Source organism: Staurois parvus, unplaced genomic scaffold, assembly GCF_062004578.1.
Source record: "Staurois parvus isolate SC_StPar_1 unplaced genomic scaffold, SC_StPar_1.0 ptg000106l, whole genome shotgun sequence".
NCBI classification, from domain to species: Eukaryota; Metazoa; Chordata; class Amphibia; order Anura; family Ranidae; genus Staurois; species Staurois parvus.
Genome location: NW_028317902.1, coordinates 6494281 through 6521301, shown reverse-complemented (window position 1 = coordinate 6521301; position 27021 = coordinate 6494281). Strand labels below are relative to the sequence as shown.

Genomic DNA, 27021 nt, shown 5'->3' with positions numbered 1-27021 from the left:
CTGCTTTGTGCAAAAGAATTACATAGAGCGGCCCCAATAATTCTATTCTTGGATTCCCTGCCGGCACTCCTCCTTTCTTGGTGGTCCATTGAGCACAGACAAGACTCAGCCCCGCCTCCCGCTCCATCATCACTAGAGTTGAGTGACATGTGTGGGAGCCACTGGCTCCCAACTGCTATCGATCTGTCTAGTGAGGAGGGACAAAGCCAGGAGAACTACAGCTCTTATGCACAGTGCTGGATCATGATGGGGCTCAGGTAAGTATAAGGGGGGTGAGGGGGAGAGTCTGTAACACAAAAGGCAAGTCAAACTAAGTCAGGGAAAAGAGGTGTTTTGCCCAGCTTTAAGTGCTGGGTTTGGGGTTTATTTTCAGGTTGGTCTGCGGTTCTGCTTTCATAAAATATAAATAAATAAAATAAATATTACACCACACAAGCCGGACTCTGATGATTAGCGAACATTTACTGGCTATATGCAAGTTGCCAATTTGCTGTTTTTATAACTAAATGTACCTGACTACACTCAGATCACGCCCTCTGCTTTTATTTTTGTACTCTTAGAGATTCTTCAGCCTCAGAGGTGCTGCAAAGAGTGTCCGGAGATCAGCAAGAATTCACCCTGGAGTTTCCATCTGAGAACCTTAAGCTTTTCCTGCTGAACTTTACACACAAATGCTTTATACATATGGGCATCAGCTGACTCTACACTAGTGTGACATAACTGCTATTACTGCAGCTCTATTTTAACTTACCAGTTTTTTCATCTTCTCTGCAAAATCCACTTTTTTCTGTGCCAGTTTTTCCTGGAAAGCCATCTAAAAAGGAAGGAAAAATATTGTTCAAAATAAATGCAATATATGAACTTATACAATGAAATAAAACATGACAAAAATGCACCCATATGTAACTGTAACCTAAAGATTATTCCACACAAAAAAATTACAGAGTATATGATTCCAGTGACAGCCACAGGAAAAAGTAGTAGCAAAAATAATCCTACTAAAAAACATGCATGTTCTTTAAATACACAGAAGAAATGATGAAGTACTATCCAGTTTTAGGTGTGCCCTTTTGTGCCAATTCGTATAAGATTGGCCATATGCAGAAGAGCTTTTGCAAAGAATGGACAGCAAGAAGAATGCCCATGCTTGGTGTCAGACACAAAACACAACAACCCCCCACTCGCCCGCACACGTGCTCCTGCCATGTATTTCGGGCTCTGCCTGCCCATCTGTGAGCCCCAGGTCAACATGGCGGGTGCCAGAGGGTGGATAGGAGAGAGGAGAGTGGACACACGACTTCTTTTCTCCCCTTCTTACTGTGACTCGGAAAGCCACGTATATGATGTCATTTCCGGGTCATTGCTGTCACTTTCCCTGGCTATTCTAGCCGAGGAGATATGTATTGCAATGTGATTTGCATTGCAATACATCCACTGTGGCAGCACAGTGGCTAAACGGTTAGCACTTCCGCCTGGCAGTACTAGGGTCGTTGGTTCGAATCCCAGCTACGGCACCTCCGCGCCTGGAGTTTGCATGTTCTCCCTGTGCCTGCGTGGGTTTCCTCTGGGTACTCCGGTTTCCTCCCACACTCCAAAGACATGCTGGTAGGTTAATTGGATCCTGTCTAAATTGGCCCTTGTATATGAATGTGAGTTAGGGACCTTAGATTGTACGCCCCTTGAGGGTTAGGGACTGATGTGAATGTACAATATATATGTAAAGCGCTGCGTAAATTGACGGCGCTATATACAGTGGGGCAAAAAAATATTTAGTCTGCCACCAATTGTGCAAGTTCTCCCACTTAAAAAGTTGAGAAAGGCCTGTAATTGGCATCATAGGTAGACCTCAACTATGAGAGACAAAATGAGAAAAAAAATCCAGACAATCACATTGGCTGATTTGGAAAGAATTTTTTTGCAAATTATGGTGGAAAATAAGTATTTGGTCAATATCAAAAGTTCATCTCAATACTTTGTTATATATCCTTTGTTGGCAATGAGGTCAAACGTTTCCTGTAAGTCTTCACAAGGTTGGCACACACTGTTGCTGGTATGTTGGCCCATTCCTCCATGCAGATCTCCTCTAGAGCAGTGATGTTTTGGGGCTGTCGCTGGGCAACACGGACTTTCAACTCCCTCCAAAGGTTTTCTATGGGGTTGAGATCTGGAGACTGGCTAGGCCACTCCAGGACCTTGAAATGCTTCTTACGAAGCCACTCCTTCGTTGCCCGGGCGGTATGTTTGGGATCATTGTCATGTTGGAAGACCCAGCCACGTTTCATCTTCAATGCCCTTGCTGATGGAAGGAGGTTTGCACTCAAAATCTCACGATACATGGCCCCATTCATTCTGTCCTGTACATGGATCAGTCGTTTATGGTCCCTTTGCGGAGAAACAGCCCCAAAGCATGATGTTGCCACCCCCATGCTTCCCAGTAGGTATGGTGTTCTTTGGATGCAACTCAGCATTCTCTCTCCTCCAAACACGACGAGCTGTGTTTCTACCAAACAGTTCTATTTTGGTTTCATCTGACCATATGACATTCTCCCAATCCTCTTCTGGATCATCCAAATGCTCTCTAGCAAACTTCAGACAGGCCCGGACATGTACTGGCTTAAGCAGGGGGACACGTCTGGCACTGCAGGATCTGAGTCCCTGGTGGCGTAGTGTGTTACTGATGGTAGCCTTTGTTACGTTGGTCCCAGCTCTCTGCAGGTCATTCACTAGGTCCCCCCGTGTGGTCCTGGGATTTTTGCTCACCGTTCTTGTGATCATTTTGACCCCACGGGGTGAGATCTTGCGTGGAGCCCCAGATCGAGGGAGATTATCAGTGGTCTTGTATGTCTTCCATTTTCTAATTATTGCTCCCACAGTTTATTTGTTCACACCAAGCTGCTTGCCTATTGCAGATTCAGTCTTCCCAGCCTGGTGCAGGTCTACAATTTTGTTTCTGGTGTCCTTCGACAGCTCTTTGGTCTTCACCATAGTGGAGTTTGGAGTGTGACTGTTTGAGGTTGTGGACAGGTGTCTTTTATACTGATAACAAGTTCAAACAGGTGCCATTGATACAGGTAATGAGTGCAGGACAGAGGAGCCTCAAAGAAGAAGGTACAGGTCTGTGAGAGCCAGAAATCTTGCTTGTTTGTAGATGACCAAATACTTATTTTCCACCATAATTTGCAAATAAATTCTTTCTAAATCAGCCAATGTGATTGTCTGGATTTTTTTTTCTCATTGTGTCTCTCATAGTTGAGGTCCACCTATGATGCCAATTACAGGTCTCTCTCATCTTTTTAAGTGGGAGAACTTGCACTATTGGTGGCTGACTAAATACTTTTTTGCCCCACTGTAAGTACCTGAAATAAATAAATAAAATAATCCATTGGAGCCCAAAGTAGACATGCACATAAGGGACTGTGTGTTCCCTTTGTGATGAAAAAAAAAAAAAAAAAAAAAAAAAAAAAAGGTAAAAAATAAAAAAACATTTTTATTGACAAACAATAAAAGTTACACCCAAGCACATAACACTACCCACCCCCCAAAAAAATGTTTTTGAGGCCTTCCACCCCCACATTAACGCACATACAAACGTAAACATACGCATCAGGGTTGCCTACGCATGAAAACGTTGATTGCAATACACGTTACATATCGCCGTACACACCAGAGCGTGAGCAATAATTCTAGCACAAGACCTCACCATACCACTTAACTGATGACCTGTAGGGGCTTTTGAAGTGTCGCCTATGGTGCTTGGTTACGCCTGGACCAACTACAACATTCTTAATGACTTGGATTTGTGCTTAGTAGAAGAGATTTTCCAACATAGAAGTACTTGTTCTTGGAAAATGAAACAATGACTATTACTACTTGGCTTCCAACCAACTAAATGTGTGACTATCTCTTGTGCAGACAACGGAATATAAAGATAGCAATAAAATGTAAAACCAGCTCATACTGACAAATATGTACAAACAGGATATTCAGCATATGCAATGGGTCAGATGTTTGACAGGCTTCCCTCACCCAAACCTTTGTAAGCTCCTTTACATATCAAATGAGTCTACTAAGCACTTCTCACTGATGCAATGCAGTTGAATTACTAAAGAAGTAAAAGACTGTACATTTAGTATGAAATCTGTATGTTCACCAAGCTTAGCAAATTAGGTGGGATGGTGTTCGCCCATCACAAGGGTAACGAAACGGAAAACCTTGTTTTTTTGGGGGGGCTTTTTGTTTATATTTTTTTCAATTTGGAAAGGGCAAAGGAGGGTGATATCTCCTGTCAGTTTTTATGTACATCTGTGCCCAACTGGGGAGATTTTCCTTCACTTCCTTACCCATAGCCAAAACAGGAAGTGGGAGGAAATCCCTCCAAAGTCGAGGAATCCTGTAGTGTCACCTGAAGGTAATCGTTTAAATAAATGGGGACTTATTTGGGTTTGTTTATAAGTTTTCATTAAAACCAGGATATTGAAGAAAAAAAAAAAAAAGACGAAGAAATGTTGGTTACTTACATCCTTTGCGCGATATTCCTGACTTATAGTCTGCTGCAAGTCTTGGATATCACTGGAAAGCGCTTTGAATTCTGCTTGTTGTTCAGGTGGGACAGTCCTAAGACAATAACGTGTATTAATTATTAAGACTTTCAGTGAGAGTATTACACATGTATGGATCTGGACTGCATGACAAAACAATTCCAAGGGGTAATTTTTCTACAGCAGCTTAGGTAAAGGTAATATCTGACTAGTTATTAGGACTTCCCCACTGGCTTTTCACCACCAGTCATTCAAGTCTCTGCATAAGACTTGGGAAGAACTTCATGCATAGTTAAGGAAGATTCTTCTGCTCTTTCCATACCATTGTTTTTTCTTTAACCACTTCCAGTCCGGACACTTTCACCCCCTTCATGTCCAGGCCAATTTTCAGCTTTCAGAGCTATCACACTTTGAATGACAATTGCGCGGTCATGCAACACTGTACCCATATGAACTTTTTAGCATTTTTTTTAGACAGATAAAACTTTATTTTGGTGGTATTTATTCACCACTGGGATTTTATTTATTTTATTTATAAAACGGCCACCCACTCCTGCACTGCTCCTGTCGGGCCGCTTATATACATGGGCCGGATGGGAAGTGGTTAAGGTCAAAAAACTCTTAAATCCTCAAACCTGGTGAAACACCTTTAGTCTCATCTTGGCCTTTTGACAAGCCTGTCTTACTGGAAGCACAAATCTTCATCTCTGTGGGACATGGAGAAACATAAGCTATTCATCCACAACAAAGTGGTAATGTGTCTTGAGAGGAAGTAGTGAACTGTCTGATGTACATATATGAGCTTGTTCCACGATATATAGTGGACATTAAGTCTCCCTGAAAGGGTCAATTGAGGGGACCTTATTTACGTGGTTACATTTTCTTTTTGCTCAGTAGATCAAAAGACAAAACCTAAAGGGGCAAGTCATAACCAACAGAAATGGGAATCAGAAACACTTACGTAAGTTTTTCTTTTTTAGCTTCTAACTCCTGAATGGCCTTCTGTTGCTGGTTTATGTTGTCCAAGGCATATTTCTGCAGACAATATTTAAACATTCCAGCATAAATGAAACCTGTAGCAATAGCTTTTGACCAAAAAACAGGAGTAAATAAATGAAGAATCAGTTTTTTCTTACATAGCTTAAACAGAATTCATTGTAGACCTCCATTCGGGTATTCCTGAAGTGAAGGAAGTTGACAATCCCACTAAGCAAGGTGATAATATGTTTCCCTTCTAAAGGTGTAAAAAAAGAAAAAAGGTCAGAGAAATACAAGATTTATCAATATTTGGTCAGAATGTTTGTTACCATGACATACTTACTGGGATTCAGAACATCAGATGGGTGAAACTCATATACTCGACACATCGGCAGAAGACGTGTCCTTAATGAAAAGAGAAGAAATTCTTTAAAGCAGAACTCCAGGCAAAAATGAACATTAATAGCACCAACAAGTGTTCTTGTTTGACATACACTTAAAAGTATTCATTAAGAAAGAATTAGAGCAGAGAAGGGCTAGAACCACTTTTGTTGATGTCTGCAACTCTGCCAAGGACATTCAGCCTCTCTACCCTCATTCTTGTCACCACAAAAGAAAGCGACAGGAAACGCAAAATTTGATGGTTGTCACCTTAATAGGAGGAGGTGAGGGGAAATTTTCCAGTAAAAACAACTATTTGTGCAACTGTCCAAGAAGATTTTCATTCACTTTGGAGAGATTTCAACTAGCTTCCTGTTGTGTCTGCAGAAAACTTAGGCTACTTTCACACTGAGGAGCTTTTGAAGTGTTTTTGCGTTAAAAAAGTGCCTGAAAAGCTCAAGAAATACGCTTCCCTATGTATATGAATGTATATCTATGTATGTTTTCACACTGAGGCATTGCACTTGTAAAAACTCCTGCTTGCAGCAGCTTTGGGGCCTGTTTGGGGAGTAAAAAAGAAAAAAAAATGCCCAAAAAACGCCTCTTCCCATTGGAATCAATGGAAAACACCTGAAAAACTCCTCTGAGAAGCGTTTTAGGTGCAGTTTTTAAGTCACGTGTCCTTTAAAAACACTCAGAAAGCGCAGCAAAAATACCTATGCAGCGGATCAGTGTGAAAGTCGCCTTAGTGTTTTAACAACTCCCTACCATATCAAAATCAAAAAGGTTTTGACTATAGGTAGAATTTAACGTGACCAGTTTTTTTGGATGTCATAGTGAACAATTTCAGATTTTAGATCACTCAGGAACCCGAAATTTGGAGTTTTCTTTTTTTCAAGTTTTAATTTGAAACTCAGAGTTGCCCTCTGGCATTCTTCTCCTGTCACTTAAAGCGGAGTGCCACCTGGAAAAAAAAAAATAACAGTCAGCAGCTACAAAAATTGTAGCTGCAGACTTTTAAAATACGACTTCCGCTTCTGATCGCCTAAGCCAGGGGTGTCCAAACTTTTTTCAAAGAGGGCCAGATTGGATGAAGTGAACATGGTGGAGGGCCGAACATTTTTCCGAACATTCTTTGAACCATTACAATTAAATGCAAATAAATTATTTTATGCCAAGTTAATTGCAAACGACATACTTTTCATTTCATAACATTAAGATCAACTGACAGCTGAGTTTTCACAATGTATTGAAAATAAATTTAAAAAAAAACTTACCTGCACTAATGTGAAGGGTGAAAAAGGTAGCTGGAGCTGAAGTCTCTGCTCGGCAGCCGGGAGGGGAAGAGAAACACACTTTACGCTGGAAGCCCGGCCCTGACGTCACCGCCCTCTGTCGCTCCCAGCACGGCGCAGTCACGCATGCGCACTGCTCTCAAACAGAAGACTGTCTGCCACAGAAGGGAGGGCCCTGCGACAGCCGCATTTACACAGACCAGGGAGAACGCGCCGCAGTCAGGCATGCGCACTGCCCTCTGCTCTCAAGCAGAAGACTGTCTGCCATAGAAGGGAGGGCCGTGGGAGGGCCACATTACACAGAGCAGGGAGGGCTGTTGGAGGGCCGTATTAAACCGACCCCCGGGCCGTAAATGGCCCGCGGGCCGGACTTTGGACATGCCTGCCCTAAGCAATCGTAGCGGAAGTGGGAGTAGGTACCTGTCAAATTCGGATACCCCCCACTCCTCAAAGATGTGCCAATCCTTAATGGGGAGTGGGGGACATAGACTTAAAGCGGAACTTCCCCTTTTGGGTGGCCTCCCTAACAATATCATTTCTGAAGTGTGGGTTACAAAACAAAAGCAAATATAAAATGACTGAACAGATCACAGATCTCAGTATTTTCTCTTCAGTTTATGTATTTTTTTGTAAATTCTTTATTTAGTGTAAACTTCTGAACAAATTGGTTTACGGATACAAAGTACCCCTGTTAATGTCACATATTGGAGCAAAAAAAAAAAATTTTGTGCTATACATCCCTGCGCTACATTAACTGACAATTGTGTGGTCATGCTACACTGTACACAGTGTGGTTAATATTTTTCTCACACAAATAGAGCTTTCTTTTGGTGGTATTTGATCATCGCTGGGTTTTTTTTTTCTATTTTTTGCGCTGAAAATTTTTAAAATACCGGAAAATAAATAAATAATATTTTTTACTTTTTGCTATAAAACATATCCAATAAAAATTTTTTTTAAAAATAATGTTTTTTCATAAATTTAGGCCAAACGTATTCTGCTACATGTCTCTCAATAAGTGTATAGTAATTGGTTTGCGCGACAGTTATAGCGTCTACAAACGGCGGTACACACACACACATATATATATGAATTTTTATTTATTTAATATACTAGTAATGGCTGCTATCGGCGACATGCTGGCTTTTATCTCCCTGTTTGAAGAACAATAAAAACCAGCACATCCCCACTGAAAGGAGAGAGATTTGTGTTGTTTACACTCACAGATCTCTCTCCGATCAGCTGCTCCACCGATCACGGAGTCCCGGCCATGAATAGCTGGCCAGGACCCAGTGAGTGACAACTACGGGAGCCAAAGACAGCGTGGGTAGGATGGCACACGTGCCCTCTACCCGGAAATGAAAAATCACTTCTATATATGCAGATCAGCAGCCCTGTAGCAGTAAAAATGCTATACAGTAACCCGGAAGTGGATAATAAAAAATATAAAACCCAGTGGTGATTGAATACCATCAAAAGAAAGCTCTACTGGTGGGAAAAAAATTAAATAAATTTAATTTCTATACAGTGTGCATGACCGAGCATTTGCCAGTTTTTGCAGTTAAAGTTGCACAGGGCTAAATAGCAAAAAATGGCCTGGTCATGACGAGATTCAAATCTTCTGGAGCTTAAGTGGGTAAGACAGAGCAGCAGCCACTGTATAAAGCAATGACCAAGAAAAAACCTGTCTGTTCCAATCTCTATAAGAGCATAAAATCAAGTTCAGGATTTTGTTTTGCATTTATTTTGTCAATCACAATTATTGAAAATCATGCTGATATTGAGAAAACCATGAAGTGCAAAGCTACCATCACTGAAAATGTAACAAACAGAAATACATACATGAAAGTTACTATATAGCCCAGTGGTGCAAAGCCTTCAACGAGGTGAGGGTACTGAATTTCCAAATCCACAGGTATCTGAAACATATACATAGCCATCAGCTAGGAGACAAGAAATCTGCAACTACTTGGAAATATGGTTATGAATACTGTACAATGTGCAGTAAAGAATGTGTGCATGTGCACAGTCTGCAAAATAGAATCTTGTACTCAATGTAAGATCTGTTCCTTGAGTCCACTGAAGAAGTCTTAAGCTTTCAGGTTATACTGCCATTTCAGGGATGCACAAATCATAATTGCCCAAAGCCCAGAACATGCAGTTCTGGGGTGACAGGCAGGTGGATTTTTTTTTCCCTTTAGCCCTGCTGCGGGCAAGCACTAAATGATTTAGGTAACACTCCCAGACACAAGGGGGTGCTGCTCCACTCTCAGTCCCCCAGTATTAATAATACAAGCAGTGTCCTATCAGTGTGCGACACACATGTCATGGTGCATGGGGGTGGCCCGGGACCAGGGTTGGCGGCTGCTGCTGGTGGTGGAGAAAAGGTGAGCAGTCCATGCAAGACAACAAAAAGACAAGGACCTGATCATTCTTCTGTACTCATGGGCACAGACACTTCCCGGATCCTGCTCAGTACAGCCTGCACTCGGATCCTCTACACCGGGAAACTGATAAACGGGGGCTGTCTGAAGAAGTGTCCGGTCACCCCTAGCGAGGTGGTCACCTTCATGTAGATGGGGAGGGGGGAGATCAACCCAGAAGAATTATTTCTACTTTGGGTGGAGGGCACACATCTCCTCATTTCCTATTCCTCAGACATCAGATATGACTGTCAGGAGGCACCATCTGCCATACATACACTGACCTGATCGGACCATTATCCCAGGACTTGGCTTAAAAATATGTTAACCTGGACAGGTGACCAGATCATATATAATCATTGCAGAGAAATGATCAGAACATGAGATAGAACCTCATGCAAGCATTACATTGTTTCCTAAGGAAATATTATCTGACACTTCACTTTTTATTGATCCCACATTACTGTATGTATGGCAATCATGGTCTCCTACCACCCTGTGCCAAGGTTTACAATGTAATTTTTTCAGGCTTTTGTTTGGACTTTTGAATAAGATTAATATTATTGTTATTATGAATAATAAATTAATATTACAGTATTATTATTATTATTATATAATTAGATTCAGACTTTGTACATTTGAATATATATATATATATATATATATATATATATATATATATATATATATATATATATATATAAAAATAATAATATTTGAATTATATATTATAGAATCAATTTTTATATAAATTATATACTGTATACATTCCATATCTCTTGGAATTTGTATACATTCGCTGTTACACTTGCTTCTGAATGTTGTGTTTTGTGTGCTTCAAAAGGGCAAGCACAGATTACAGAACTCATTAGGGGTGGTACCAGCTGTCCAGGGACAACAATCATTAGCCTGACAGTGGACATAACCACTCACCCTGCGCGCTCCCAGCACAATTGCCAGCAGGGAACAGAAAGTCCCCGATCACTACTTGCGATCAGGAGCTATCATGTGAGCGCTGACAGCCAGTCACAGCAGTCACATGATCAGAAAGCCCACCCCCATCTTTTGGTATCTTGAATGTCTTAAAGCTCCAGGTGGTGTTGGCAGGAAAGGGTTAAATTCATGGAAATAAATGACCTCATGAGGTTGCCTCTGTTAAGTTTATTTTTTTTATAAAGTAAGCTAAAATGTGAAAATCTGTTCTGTTTAAGATCACTATCTTTTTATCAGGACAAATAGATTGTCAAAGGGACAAGTAGCTTAGGACACCAATTTAGTCCCTTGCACAAGTAGTTTTTTAAAAAATGTCCACATCCCTGCATTTACAGGAGGACTGGGCAATGGGAAACAAAAAACCTGTAGGCCAGGACAGGATAACCCCTCCTGCTACCAGCATGCCCCAGTTTTGTAGCAAAGCAGTACTGAGAGCATGATCATAATACAGATGGATGGGACCCGTGTTCTTCAATGAATTCTAAGAAAAAGATATGGCGAGTACAATATTCCTATTTGCTTTCTCATCCACTGAGGGATATTCAAAAACAGTCCAGGTGAAATTAGGGATGGGGGGGGGGGGGGGGAGGGGAGGAGCAACACCATAAACAAGTGCTACAAAGAGCTGCCTGAAGGACCTTACAATTGAAGCTGGCATCAGATAAGGCAGAAATGTTTACTTGGCAAAAATTACAGAATGTGTTAACAGACGACCTGGTAGCAGCCCTACAAATGCTGAATCAATAGCCCAATCCTAAGATGCTCTCACAGATCTAGTAGAGTGAGCCTTAAAAGAAATCAAGGGAACCGATCCTTGAGACTATAAGCTTGGATGATGGCATGTCTGAGCCACCTAGAAATGGTGCAAGGTGATGTCAAGGTGCCCTTCCGGGCCCTTGACAAAAAGTGAATCAGTCTTTTTAAATGAAGCAGACACTCGCACAGCCTAAGCTACATCCAGACAGCCAGGAAAATTTGCTTTTGATTAATGGAGGTCAGTCAAAGGGATGGAAGAACAATGTCCTGCTTGAGGTGGAAGGCAGAAACTGCCTTAGGCAACATGGAATTTATGGACCTTAAAGAGTAGCTCCAGCCTCCCCAAAAACGTCAGCAACTACCAATGCTGCAGCTGACAACTTTTAATATAAGGACACCTACGTGTCTAGGGATCCAGCAATGTCCTCACCCGAGAGGATTTTTTAATCGGCTTTGGGTGCAGGCCCCAGCATCTTAGGTAAGGGAAACCAGCAGTGAAGGATCAGATCCAGGCATTCTGGCCTAAGACGAGTCCCGAACCTACGCAGGCACTCCAAGCAATGAATCAGTCCCTGCAAGGATTTTTCAAAGGTTCAGGATTCACCTGAACTTCTGTAATGTTTGGACAGCCAGAGACACGTTGTCTGACAGAGCCTTCAACTATTTACTCAACAGGAGATTGTATAGTATCCCACAATGGGTATATCACGAGAATGCTACAGGGAAAACACTGGGGTCAACACCTTGGTGAACATCCAAAGGGGCAGAGGAAAGGCCAAAAGGCAGGGCCAAGAATTTGCAGCGAAGGGGTTCCACTAAATATCACAGAAATGGTTTATGCGCTAGAAAGATGAGCACATGTAAGTAAGCATCTCTAATGCTCACAAAAGCCATAAAGTCTCCCTGCTGAAGGGGAGCTGATGACAGATTTGATGCATTCCATGAAGAACTATTGGGCCGAAATGTAAGCGTTTAAAGATGGGTCAATGTCCCCTTTTGATGTGACAACAGTGAAGGGGTTGGAGTAAAACTCTCAAAACCATTGTGTCACAGGAATTGGGGCAATGACACCTTGATCCAGAAGACCAGAGAAGCCTCAATGGATATCTGCAAGTCTGTGCAGATACAGGAAGGCTGAAAGGGAGAAAACGTGGAGGAGGAAGGGAACAAAACTTGAATTTGTAGTCCTGGGACACCACTTTTTACACACAGGTATCTGGAATGCAAGCTGTGCAAGTGTCCGCAATGGTCAACAGACGTCCATCCACACTGAAAGGTGGGGGAGCACCTTCATGTAGAGAGAAAAATTGTCTGAGGATTTGGCAGACCTGGAATGCCAGAATTTGCAGGTGGTTGGGGGCCCTTTGCGTTAAAGTCAAGGGGTAAAGAAAGAAAGGGGCCATTTGACATTTCTTCCGCTGGGGAGATGGGTGTTCTAAGATCTGGGAGCTGCAATAGTTTTTTTTCCCCGAACATGGTTAGCCTTAATTATAATGTGGTGACCCTGCTAGTAACACTTGCAGTACTTAGGTTAACAACGCTCACTCACTCGACTGCATCTATGGAGGAGTGGCGTGGTAATCCTAGGCTGCGCACTCCTTATTTGGACTACAGATCTCATATTATAAGAACATGTGGCCCAATCTGGTTACAAATGGTGCCAGCCAAATACTTTACATAGACCAAATGAAGTAGCAGCAAAGAAAAAGGATTTTAATGGCACCAAAAATTTTGAAAAACAAGATAAAAAAAAGAAAAGCTTTTTTTTTTTTAAATCTTGTTTTCACATTTTGTGGTGCTGTTAAAATCCCTTTTCTTTGCTACTCCTCCATTTCATCTCATGTTATATAGATCAGTAGAAGGTGGATTGTTCTGTAGTCTTGGTAGAGCCAATAACACTGCTTGAAATTTTAGCACGTCAGAGGTAGTGTGTACAGAAAGTTCCAAGCTCACAGGATTTCCCAGCAGGATCGACAGGTATTTTTTGCAATTATCAAACAGATATAACAAAGTGCAACAAACATAAAAGATCCATACCATATAAAAGTGTTCCACTCGAAGGTTGAACACTAGCTGCAGTATTCTCATGTAGATCTTCTGAACCCATTCTAGCTGTAAATTAAAAGTCATGTATTAGACAAGGATTCTTTCAAAATATTTCCTAAATTATAATGTAATAAACTAAAATCTGTATAAACACTCTGCTTTGTGTAAGAGGAAAAAGAAAAAAAAAAAAAAAAAAGACTTCAAAACGTCTCTCCAACTTTCCTTATTTGCATACTTATTCCATGTTGTTGACTCAAACAATCTAAAGCAGAACTACACTCACCTCTCCTCCATTGATCCAATGTCCGTAAGCTCCCTTCCCGCACGGATATCTACTTGCTGGCTTCTTCCTTTCGGACTTTTCAGCCAAATTGAATGGTGTGGTCAGGATTATACAAATCCTGCCCATGAGCACATGAGTTCATTCAACCTGGCACATGCTAGAATTGTACACCGAGTTGCATATGCATGTTTCATTTTAAGAAGTTTGTCACTAACAGGATAAAGCCTACGCACGATCAGAAAATTGAACAAAAAATACCGCTTTCGAAGCGATCGTATGATAGTCTTGTCATTAGTACACAGCTTTCATCCAAAATTATTCGAAGGGACAAAAACACAAAATGTTTTTCGTACAATACCAGATTGTACAATTTTCATTTAAGCAGTACAGCATTTGTTCGAAAATACAAAAATCAGAAGTGCAAGACCGCGCATGCTCAGAAATCAAAACGAAAAGAAAAGCCCAATCTGATTAAACTTGGTGCCACATCCCAACTAGAATAAATAGAAAAAGAAAGCAATAAGGAGACTTTAATGGCCACCACACTAATTAGTGATAGCTTAAAATTCAAAAAACTGTATTACAAAATTGCTAAAAACATCATACATGCAAAGTACGACCTATAAAAGTATAAATGTCACAAAGAATATAAAACACATTTTTATTGGAGATTATCAGTTTAAAAAAAACTGATAATCTCCAATAAATGTAGAACTGATAATCTCCAATAAAAATGCGTGCATTATGTTCTTTATGTCTGTGACATTTATGCTTTTAATCTAGATATAACTACCCTGACAGTTCCCCCTGATGAAGATTCGTGTCAAGACATGAAAGGCGTCGGGATTTTCACATGAACTACTATATGCATTTGTTTCATGGTGGTTGAATTGATTGCATTATTGACCAAAAATGCTATTTGTACTTGCATGTACAGTGTGATTATCAATTTTGTAATAAACTTTTAAATTTTAAGCTATTACTATTTAGGATGGTGGCCATTAAAGTCTCCTTATTGCTTTTCTTTTTCTATGTATACATTACATCACTTCCAAAGTTGTATTCTGTAATGCGAGAATTTTCGTAACTTTAGTAACCTCTTCATTTGATATGAGACTAGCATGCAAAAACAAAAAAACCCATGGACGATCATTCATTCGATCCGTGTGTACTAGGCATTATGGCAGAAAAGTCATAGTTCATTTCTTCCGCTATAAAATAAATAAGCCTTCCCTCTTCCAATTAAAGACCCAAATGACTCCTGAACAGCCAGACAACTAGTATTGTCAACAACGGCAGGTCCCATTGTTCTCTCAAGATTACACTCCAAAAAGTCATTTCAAATATGGGAGAGGAGGAAAAGTGGAACTTCCCCTTTTGGGTGAAGTTCCGTTTTAACCCTTGCACTGCAGGGCAACACCATTGCAAGGGAGGAATTTCACTTTCCAAAGTTCAGTTTTCTGTGTTTTAATGGGACATTGTCACTTTGCCAATTCAGGCCTCTTGAAGCAGTGCTCCTCACTGCTTCAGAAGTAACGTCAGCCACTGTAATGTGAGTGTTCAGGCCTAGGGATTGGCCACTACACCCAAGCAATGCATCATAAGAGGAGGTTACATGTTCCCCAATACCAGGAAGCATATGGTATTTTGCATCGGCAGTGATGGATGAAGAACAGTGGGAGACAGCTGGAGAGGTTAGTATCAGCGCACCAGGGAGGCTTTACACATAATATAAAACTTTTCCCTGAATCAATAAAAGTGACAATATCTCTCTAAAGAACACTGTTTAAATCCACTTGTTTCTGAAGACACTCTGAAAGCAAGCCAAATAGGTTTGGATCATTGACTAGGACCCATTGCATGCGAGAGTTAACTTCTGATATTGCTAACCTATCAGACAACCAAGGCTTTGCTATCGTTTGCTTTGCGACTGTCATGGGATGGGTCATCAGGGAGTGTTGCCACTGGTGATCTCTGCCAGCAGTAGATTAGGAAGAGTTTCTTGCAGAAGCATAGGGATTGGTTCTGCAATAATTTATGCAAGATTTTGTTGACTAAAGTCCGAAATGTCTCTGCTACTGGGCAGGTCCACCATATGTGGAAATATGACCCTGCATTGGCACAGGTATTTCTCAACATGGACATTTAACTTTGGCGACCAATATTTTCTGGTGCAAAATGTCAGGCCAATAGCCCACTTGTAAAAGAAACAAAGGGTTTATATAGTAACCTTTCTGGGTGCTCGTGTATTGAAAAGCAGCCACATCACTGCCTCCGAGCAGCTTCAAGCATTAGACCGTTGAATACTTGCTCCCCCTGCTGGCTACTGTGATTCCTTCCCCTGCCTCTTATATTCACTAACAAGCTGGTGGAAGATGCCACAGCAACTGGAGTATTCTACTCCACTGAAAGTATAGAATACATAAAAGTAGAACTATAGGTAAATTTGTTTTTTCATTTTGGATAGAGTGAGGAAAGGTTAAAATGCCTGTCAGATTATTTTTCTCTCCTTTTTGCCATCTGTGTCCCATTTCAGAAATTTCCTTTCACGTTCTGTCCCATAGCCAAAAAGGAAGTGAGAGGAAATCCCTGCAAAATTAAGGGAATTCCTTGGGGACCCACAGGTCACCAGAACTAGTGTCCCCACTGGAAAAAATTCCCCTCTACTACTTTTCTGGGACATCCCAAAAAGTTATGCCTTCAGTACTTTAAAGCAGCTGGGAAAGACAGAAATGGTGGCCTTTCAATGGATGGACCCTTTGAAAAATATGGAATTAGATGCGTCATTTACAGGTGAACTTCTGGCTAAAAATTAACCTCGGGTGAGAATTTCACTTTAGGGCCTCCTTCACATGGTCGGTTGGTCACATACACTGGAGAACCTCTGAGGAAGTCATGTGATTGACGCAATGCGTTGGACAGTCAGTGATGTCATGCCTCATCCAGGAAGTGTGCAAGCGTCCATTTTCTTGGTGGTTTTCTTAGCCTTGTATTCCAGAATCTTCAGTACACTATTGTGGAGTGCACTTTTAAAGCCAAGTTTAATACATTTTTAATAAAAATAATACCTTGGAAGCAGAGAGCGCTATATGTTCTTATTTTTCCTGAGTTTTCCATTTCCCTGGCTGCCTGGAGGAATAGGGAAGATGGAGCTGGATTGTAAAGTGTCTAGAGTGGAGACCGATGCTGTGACTTATAAGAAACACATTTAAAGGAAAAAGCGCATATGACCTACTATTTGTCTATGGTCAATATGAGAGCATCAGCTTTTGGGATGCCGGGACAAGCTTGATTAAGATATATGATTTAAAGCAACGGTGATAAGTGGAAAAGATTGGATTTTCTTGCATGCTGTGGTACACGTAGACAGTACACTTTGTAAGGGTGTTTGGCAATTTAATGTAGATCAAGATAAGGACTCAATTTGAAAAAAATACCCTGTTTCATATATAATTCAGTACACATGGATAATATTATGTATATTGTCTAATAGTACATATGCATAATAGTTTGGTGTTTTGAACCATTGTAGTCTACATACACATTTTGGGATCACTGTTACACTTCAGAGGGTATAAGAAATTTAAAGTGGTACACACAGATAAACTAGTGGGACACATGGATAACAATTGTTTTTATAAATTTTTCACATATGGCCACAATTAAGGTTGTAATTGCAATTATTGATGTACATTTGCATTTAAAGTAGTACACAAGGACATTTGAGTAGGTACACATGGATATTTTATTTGAAGACACAAATTATAAGAGGTTTATTAGCATATTTTGGGCACATTGTGAAGGTATTTTATTAGTTGAACACGTTGAGTTTTTAGTACTACGCAGCACTAGTTATGTATTGAAATCAGTGGATTATTGTGGCTGGAATGACAGGTGCATAAGAACAATGGCTATTGCTCAACCTACATATAATAATGACGAGACTGACAGTAGCTACAGCTGTTTGCATGCCACCGCACACCTAAGTGCTACCTGCTGTTAGGGACTGATATCTGAGCCTGGGTGTACCTGACTGCATCCAAGCTTAAAAATCTGTCCCCAACCATAAATAACCTTTTGGAGTGCATCTACATGTGAACAGTGGCTATTCACAAGAACCGGACGTCCTCTTCCTGGTCCTTGGCACAGAAAGCCAAAACATCATCTATCCTTTCCCAAGACTATACAAAGCAAAGCCGTGTTTGTGGCTGGAGTATAGAGAGCCTTAAAACCGAGAAGTATACTTTGGGTACCCACCTCGTGCACACGCTACAATAATATACTTCTGGGGCTCCAACTTCTATCCAAAGCAAAAAACTTTTAAAAATCAACAGGCCAGGCAACATCTTACCTTGGGGTTTGGATAGATGTCAGTCTTGGTGAAGTTTTTAGCTTCAGCGGTGGTAAGAATATTTTGGCGGAAAAAATTAACCAGATCTACAACTGAAAACTTTGGAAACGTCAACTTGTCCATATTTGACATGGTGTGTTAAGGCAAGAGAGTTTGGAAGATACCTAGAAGAGACACAAATAACATCAAAACATCTCTGAAAAACGTACATCAAAAAAGGACCACGTGTGCTCACAATAAACTCTTCATGGGCCATTTACACCATTGTGTTTCCATTGCATGGGGTAAAACGTGCACTGCTGTAAGAAATGCTGCATCTCAGCTTGTTGGCAGCCCGTTCAAAATACGAGGGGCGACTGAAAAGTTCTTGGCCTACCCATGAAGCATTTGTCTTAGCCCAGTTTTATTCTTGCTACTCATAGTACATATCTTTGCAAGGTTCCATACCAAAATTTTTCACGAATAGCTTTTTCTTTGTTTCAGTTATTGAAGACTGAAGCGCAGAAGGTCATCATTGAAAGATGGAGAAAGTGAGCAAACGTGCCATTATCCAATACCTACTGAAAAAGGGAATGAGTGGACAGGACATCCACAAGGACATGATGGAAACATTAGGGGAGGATGCCCCTTCCTATTCCACCATTAAAAAGTGGGTGGCGGAATTCAAGAGGGGGAATCCCTCTGTCCAAGATGCCCCTTGCAGTGTAAGGCCAGCAACTGCCTGTACGGAGGAAAACATCACAGCAATCCAGGATCTCGTAATGACAATGATGACCTTCTACGCTTCAGTCTTCAATAACTGAAACAAAGAAAAAGCTATTTGTGAGAATTTTGGTATGGAACCTTGCAAAGATATGTACTATGAGTAGCAAAAATAAAATTGGGCTAAGACAAATGCTTCATGGGTAGGCCGAGAACTTTTCAGTCGCCCCTCGTAAATGGTCTGCCGTAACATGATGCACCACAACAGTCTGAATGCACTGTAACTGGTTTTACCGTTCTGTAGGATTATTAGAAGTATATAGTCCTGTGCTGTAGGGTCCAAAGACACCTGATAGTGAACACTGGACGTCATTCGCTCAGCAGGGGTGCCATTTTCAGAATTCTTTGCATTTTTCTCAGTGAATTCAAGGTGTTCTCTGATTGGATATGGAAATGCAGGGCGGTGACATCATGATCTTCACTTTGTCCAATCAAAGTACACTTTGCATTCTTTGAGAAAATGCAACGTGCCCCCTGAAAAGCATCCGTGGCGAGCGAGCGATCTGCTGTGTTCTCAACAAAGCAGGGCGGCCACTTGGCAGAGGGCCCAGAAGCTAGCGGCATAGCACAGCTTAATATGGTGATTTCCAGATTTCCACGGAGGTGCCTCAGGAATGGTATATGCAGAGGTACATTGGTCCAAGCTGGAGCAATGTACAGTGGGTATAGAAAATTCACCCCCTTTAAAATAATCACATTCTGTTGCTCTACAGCCTGAAATGAAAACAGATATAGTATTTATTTTATCCAGTTGTATTTACACAGTGCAACTTAACATCCAAGTGAACAAAATAACACCAACATGGCAGAAAAAAAACCCAAAAACAGAGTCACCGAGTTTGAAAAAGGATCACCCCCTCCTAAAAATGACTTGTAAACTCAATCAGGTGTAGCTAATCCCCTTCTCAATGCCACACTAAGCCATTTGACTTTCACCTGTAATCAGCTGGGGTCATTTTGATTAACTCAGCATGAAAAGAGCTTTCCATGAGCGTTTCAGTCCCGGTAGTGCAGTTGAAGCAAACAATCAACTATGGGTGGCAAGGCACTGTCAAAAGATCTCTGGGATAAAGCTGTGGACAGTCAGGAGATGGATACAAAAAAGGCACAGTGAAGTCTATTATTAAGAAGTGAAAAGTATCTGGTACAAAACAGACCCTCCCTGGATCCGGACGTCACTCCAAACTGGAAAGAGCCAAGAGGAACCTTGTCAGAGAGGCTACCAAGAGGCTTACAGCAACTCTGAAGCAGTTGCAGGAATTTATGACAAAGAGTGGCCATTGTGTGCATGTGACAACAATATTACAAATTCTTTGCAAATGCGACTTGTATGGGAGCGTCACAAGAAAAAATCCTCTCTTCGAAAAAAGACCACATGCAGTCACCACTGCATGCCAAAATGCACCTTGAAGATTCTGAGGCCACATGCAAAAAGATTTTCTGGTAAGGGATGCAGCAAAATTTTGGTGGCCAAAACAAAAAAAAACCACAATACAGGTGTCAAAAACCCCGCCCCTCGCCGCCGCTCGGTAGTTCTCAGCCTTACCCGAGAAACCATTGATCCCGGTGCTGGGCATAGAGATGAGTGAAGGAAAGATAGCCGCCACATATCTCTATGCCCTTGGAGGACCGAAACAATGTCACTTCCGTCCATTTTTATTTTTTTAAAGCACTAGATCAATGCTTTTTTTTCATCTAATGCTTTACATTGCAGAGGAGAGATGTGAAGTCTTATTGACCCCATATCTCTCCACAAAGAGGACCTGTCACTAATTATTTCTATCACAAGGGATGCATGCATTTCTTGTGATAAGAATACAAGTGATAAAAATTATTTTTAAAAGGGACAGTGCAAGAAACCCCCCCCCTCAAAAAAAAACCATTAAATAAATAATATATTCTTTTTTTTTTTTTAATCAGTGTATTTTTTTTCAAAAAATATAAATTAATTTTTAAAAACTGCACATTTCGGTTTTCAGCCAAGTGCATTTTGAATTTTCGTTTTCAGTTTCGGCACCAGAATGTTCATTTTGGTGCACTACTAGTTCTGGTCAGATGAGACTAAAATTTAATTATTTGGCATCAACACTAAATGAGATGTCAGGTGGAAATCAAATATAGCTCACCATCCAAAGAACACCATTCCTACAGTAAAGCATGGAGGTGGTAATATCCTGTTATGGGGGGACTGGAGCACGTGTCATGATAGAAGGAAAAATGGATGGGGCAAAATATCATCAACTTCTTGAGACAATCTGCTGCCCTCTGCCAGAAAGTTGTCACTGGGAAGAAAGTTTACCTACCAACAGGACAATGACCCAACACAGCAAGAATGAGCACACAAAGGGTGAAGGAGAAAAAGGTGAAAGTGCTTGCATGGCCTAGTCACAGCTCATACTTAAACCCCATTAAAAATCTGTGGTATGACTGTGGAAGACTGCAATCCACAAACAGTCACCATGAAATTTAACCTTCCCTGCCACCCTATGGTAGAACCGCACACACACACCATTTTCGGGTAGGGGGCGCACCACCATTGGGGGCTACAGATGTCAATCACTGGGTCCCGGCCGGAGATTCCCCGCCAACACCTGGCGATTGGGAGAGACCTGTGTGTAAACAACACAAGTCTCTCTCCTGCCAGCAAGAACATGCTGCTGTGTATTTCTCTGAAGAGCAGTCAGTCAGTTAGAGCTAGAGTGTGCCATAAAACGTGCATTCTACATGAGTCATTTTTCATACAAATTCAGAAACTTCAGCAGGAACTGGGCACATTAATATGAAGTATATATTCGGATAGGTCATTTTAATATGAGTCACATGACACCTTACATCCCTAGGTTAGCACCTACAAAAGAAAATAAGCAGTCTCTTTTATCCGGAGTGGCAGGATATGCTAAAGTTTGGTAGCTGTGCATTTAGAATATAATTCTAAATATTAATCTGCCAGTTGCTAGGATGCTACCTGTACCTAATGAAGGTTATTGACCTTAGTATGAAATTGTAAGGGATTTGGTCATAACCTTGGTTACCGCCTAACACCCATCCCCAAACTGGACGATTGGTCATTTGGAGACACCCCTTTGAGATGATAGAAAAAGACTGACAGCCTGGAGAAAAATGAGCTCTCCTTTAACATCGAACAGGAACCATCTCAGAGACTTCAGAGCCAGAGCAACCTTTTGTTCGGACACTTGGACTCTGCTCAAACCAAGGACTTCTGCCTTCTGAACTTCTTTGTTTTATTTCTCTGTTGTTTTATTGCCCTCTTTATATCTTTGTTACATCTTTTTCTGTAAATATTTTAATTGCACCATTTTGACCTTTTTAGTAATAAATCCTATTTTCTGAAAAAGTGTTGAACTGTCTCTAAAGCTTTTAATGCAAACTAAAGAATCCCTAATGCAAATAAAGAACATCTGCACCAGTGGCTCCAGTGGACCGTATCCAAGTGCACAACATCTTTCCAAGTGTCCCATCAAGATCTGTCACAGTGTTCCAGTGGACCATCAACATCTGATGGTGTTCCAGTGGACCATCAACATCTGTTGGTGTTCAAGTGGACCATCAACATCTGATGGTGTTCCAGTGGACCATCAACATCTGATGGTGTTCCAGTGCAGAATGTCTGCAACCGTGTCCCCAGTAGACCATCAACATCTGTCGGTGTACCCAGTGGACCATCAACTTCTGTCGGTGTTCAAGTGCAGAACATCTGCAACAGTGTCCCCAGTGGACCATCAACATCTGTGTCAGTGGACCATCAACATCTATGTCAGTGTCCCCAGTGGACCATCAACAACTGCAACCGTGTCCCCAGTGGACCGTATCCAAGTGCACAACATCTTTCCCAGTGTCCCATCAACATCTGTCACAGTGTTACATTGTAACATCAACATCTGTCGGTGTCCCAGTGGACCATCAACATCTGATGGTGTTCCAGTGCAGAACAACTGCAACAGTGTCCCCAGTGGATCGTCAACATCTGTCAGTGGTGTCCTCAGTAGACCATCATCTGTCAGTGTCCCCAGTGGACCATATCCAAATGCACAGCAACATATTTGCCAGTGTCCCATCAACATCTGTCACAGTGTTCCATTGTAACAACATCTGTCAGTGTCCCCAGTGGACCATCAACATCTGTCGGTGTTCCAGTGCAGAACATCTGCAATGGTGTCCCCAGTGAATCGTCAACATCTGTCGGTGTCCCCAGTGGGCCGTCAACTTCTGTCCCCAGTGGACCATCAACTTTTTTGGTGTTACAATGCAGAACATCTGCATGGGGTCCCCAGTGGACCGTCAACATCTGTCAGTGGACTGTAACCAAGTGCACATCAACATCTTTGCTAGTGTCCCATCAAGATCTGTCACAGTGTTCCATTGTAACATCAACATCTGTCTGTGTCTCAGTGGACTGTCAACATGTCGGTGCAATTTTTACATATGACAAAAAAAAAATGCAATGTGGGCCCGTATTTGGCATTGTTCCCATTGATTTCAATGGGGGGGGGGGGAGAGGGCTGTGTGTTTTTTGGTTTACCGCATATAACTTACACCAAAAACGCAGCGAGTGGGATTTAAAAAAAATGTCCAGGTCCCCCAACAGATCAGTGTGAAGAGTTCCATAGGAATACATGGTCACACGTTTCTCTTCAGCTTTTTTTTTTATGCAAAAGCAGAAAAAAAGTCCTCAGTGTGAAAGCCGCCTAACTGTTACTAACCCCGTGTGTGGATGCATAGTAACTATTGTAGATCTAGACTGACCCCGGAATGTCACCAAGGGATGGTGGTCCTTGTCCCCGGGGGGTACTGAGAAGATGTGCACCATCCTCCTCCAACAGAGGTATCGCCATACACACCACAACCTGACCATACAACCAATCTTACCAAAACAAAGTAATACTATCCAATTCATTTGTATCCAATCAGACAGCCCCCTGCACTACATACTTGTTGGCAGTAAAGCAGATCATACAACCAGACTGTATAGTCTATGGCCACCATACAGCAGCTCATACAATCAGATTGTATAATGTATGATCAACATACAGCAGATCATACAATCAGATCGCATAGTGTGTGGCCACCATACAGCAGATCGTGCAATCGCATAGTGTATGACCACCATACAGATCGTATAATCAGATTACATAGTGTATTGCCAAAATACAGGCGATCATGCAATCAGATCATATAGTGTGTGGCCACCATACAGCAAGTTATATAATTAGATTGCATAGTATATGGTCACCATACAGCAGATCATACAATCACATTGTATAGTCACCATACAATCAGGTCGTACAAACAGATCGTATAGTGTACATCCACCAAACAGCAAATCGGATAATTAGATTGCATAGTATATGGCCACTATACAGCAGATTGCACAATCACATTGTATAGTCACCATACAATTAGGTCGTACAAACAGATCGTATAGTGTACATCCACCATACAGCAAATCGGATAATCAGATTGCATAGTATATGGCCACCATACAGCAGATTGCACAATCACATTGTATAGTCACCATACAATAAAGTCGTACAATCAGATCACATAGTGTATGGTCACCATACAGAAGGCCGTACAGACTGTAAAGTGTATGGCCACCATACAGCAGATCGTACAATCAGATTGCATAGTGTATTGCCACCATATAGCAGATTCTCACATGTATGGTGCACACTACATTGCAGTCCCTTCCAGATACCTCCTGGAGTCCCTCCCTAATATTGTTGTCAGGCTGTCAGCTGCACATCCCCCTATGAACCCTACATAGCCAGCCTCCCGTCCAATAATAATCGCTGGTATGTGGTGCCTTACACCGGTGTGATCGGCTCCCCGGTACTCACGTTAGATCGCAGATTCTATCAGGCACAGCTCCTCTATACAGACGTTGTATACCGGGAACTTTTCAAACGTGATCCCTCCCCCTTCACGGCGTCATCACACTGCGCCTGACACGCAAGAGCGTTCCACCAATGGCCCTGGTGCTTTGGGTTGTGTTACTTCCGTATCGAGCGGATTTCGGCCCTCTGTTTCAGTGTATGTGAACACACGGGTTATGTGGCTGCGAATATTACTGTGTAAGCAGCGATTATCGCTTACATTATGGCAGTGTAATGAATAAATGGGAATCGGGCGGTGAAGCATTGCTTCAGCGCCTGCGCCCGAAACGCACGGCGCCGAGCACTCTGTCGGCCATCTTTATTATGGGAAAGTGACACTTCCCTGCTCAGTTTGCTTTGGAGATTAGTAGACACTTGAGAAGTCTAGGATACCTGATGTCTCCATAAAGAGGACCTGTCACTTGCCCAAACCTATCACAAGGGGCTTGTTCGCCCTCTGCCTCTTGTGATAGCAGTACAATTAAAAAAAAAAAAAAAAGTAAAAATACATTTAAATATAATAAATACAAATGATTAAAAAAAATTAAAAGCCCCTCTATTCCCCCATGCATGCTCACAAATGCAAACACATATGTAAATGGTGATTTTGCCACGTGGGGTATCGCCATGAAAATTGGAAATGGGCGCAATAATTCTAGGGCCATAAATAGCGATTCTTTCTAAACTGATAACCCGTAAAGGCTTTTAAATGGACAATTTTAGACATCTGTGCCATTTTACAGTTTAGTATCTATTTGCTCGACACGTCATCTTCTACATTTTTCCAAAATATTGGATATTATATTGTGTTGGTGTGCACTAAAAAGTGTATTTATTCCTGAAAATTTACATTTGAAAAACTGCGTGAATATCGTGTAACATAAAATATTGCCATGTATGTGGAAAATGTCAAAATTAATATGGTTGTAAAGGCTCAAGGTTTGATACCTTCATGCATTCTATGCATGAAGGTAAAAAAAACCTTCTCTGTGCTGCATCCCCTCCTCCCCCAAAACTCACCTAAGCCCCCTCTTGATCCAGCGATGTGCACTGGAGTCTCGGCTAGCCTGAGACTCCCTCTCCTCATTAGCTGAGATAGCAGTGGGAGCCATTGGCTCAATCACAGCCAGTGAGCCAATGAGAGGAGAGAGGAGGCAGGGCTAAACCACGGCTCCATGTGTGAATGAACACACAGAGCAGCAGGTGCCCCCACAGCAAGCTTCTTGCTGTGGGGGCACCCGACAGGAGAGAGGGGCTAGTAGTGCAAGCAGGGGACGCTAGAAAAGAAGGATCCAAGCTTCTCTGTGCAAAACCAAAGCACACACCAGGTAAGTATAGCAGGTTTGTTTTTGTTTTTTTGTGCTCTCAACCAAACTGTGAAACCAGCAAGTGATTGGTGTCATAACTGACCACATGGCAGTTGCAGATCAAACGGGCTAAGATGGCAGCTTCCTTGCCTAAAAAGGAGAGGAGGGTTTAGTTCCACTTGAAAAGAAGGAGTCCAGTCACTTTGATAAAGCAGAATCAAATCACAGAGGACCTTTTCTGGCCAGTAAAGATAAAAACATTTCTTTTTAGAAGTATGACGGTGAATAAGGTTCACTTTCAATGTGTGTGGGCATGCCTGACACAAATTTACAGATGCATTTACAATTCTTTTTTCAGATGGATGGGGATGTTTATTTTCACAATGTGACTGTCATTTTGAAATCCAATTGGCTTTGAAAATTAGGGTCCCTAAAGTGGAACTAAACCCATTGATTTAACAGTTTAAAAAAAACAGTTACACTCCTGGCATGTGACGGAAATGTAACTGTTGCATTTGCTTGTGCTATTAACCAAACTGTCAAACCATCAAATGGCTGGTGTGATAACTGATCACATGTGCAGCATCATGGCAGTTGAAGATCAAACAGAGGCTAAGATGGCAGCTTCCTTGGCTGAAAACGTTAGGAGGGTTTACTTACACTTTAAGCTGGCCACACATGGTTCTGTTTTTTTCACTCAGACATTATTGGTCTATATGGTGAAGATTGATCTGAGTAATTTCTAAATATTTCTTTACATTGACTACATTAAAGTAAAATGTAATTCATAAATGGTTAATGCATTTTAACCAATCAAAAAAACTGTGCATGCGTCAATTATATTGGACATTAGCTCAGGTGGTAGAGCATTTACTTTGTGTTCAAAAGGTAGCGGGATCAAAGCCTGCATCCTCCAAAGACCTTCTGCTATTGGTGGGCTCTGGCTACTTTAGGACAGTACAGTATCTCAGTGGTTAAAAGTTCTGCTTTACTGCACTGGGGTTTTTGGTTCAA

At 41.5% G+C, this 27021-nt stretch overlaps 1 protein-coding gene across 1 annotated transcript in view; it reads right to left on the bottom strand.

Annotated features, from left to right (window-relative positions):
* The window catches only part of NUF2 (NUF2 component of NDC80 kinetochore complex), a 52527-nt gene extending 27664 nt beyond the window's left edge, over positions 1 to 24863 (bottom strand). Inside the window, exons 1-9 of the mRNA XM_089671572.1 lie at positions 24665 to 24863; positions 18045 to 18208; positions 13402 to 13476; positions 9035 to 9111; positions 5860 to 5921; positions 5675 to 5772; positions 5500 to 5573; positions 4518 to 4614; positions 752 to 814 (exon numbers count right to left, since the gene is read on the bottom strand). Of these exons, the coding sequence (XP_089527698.1) occupies positions 752 to 814; positions 4518 to 4614; positions 5500 to 5573; positions 5675 to 5772; positions 5860 to 5921; positions 9035 to 9111; positions 13402 to 13476; positions 18045 to 18176 (678 nt within the window). The 5' untranslated portion in view covers positions 18177 to 18208; positions 24665 to 24863. The remainder of the gene's footprint in view (positions 1 to 751; positions 815 to 4517; positions 4615 to 5499; positions 5574 to 5674; positions 5773 to 5859; positions 5922 to 9034; positions 9112 to 13401; positions 13477 to 18044; positions 18209 to 24664) is intronic.
* Between the last annotated feature and the right edge of the window lie 2158 nt (positions 24864 to 27021).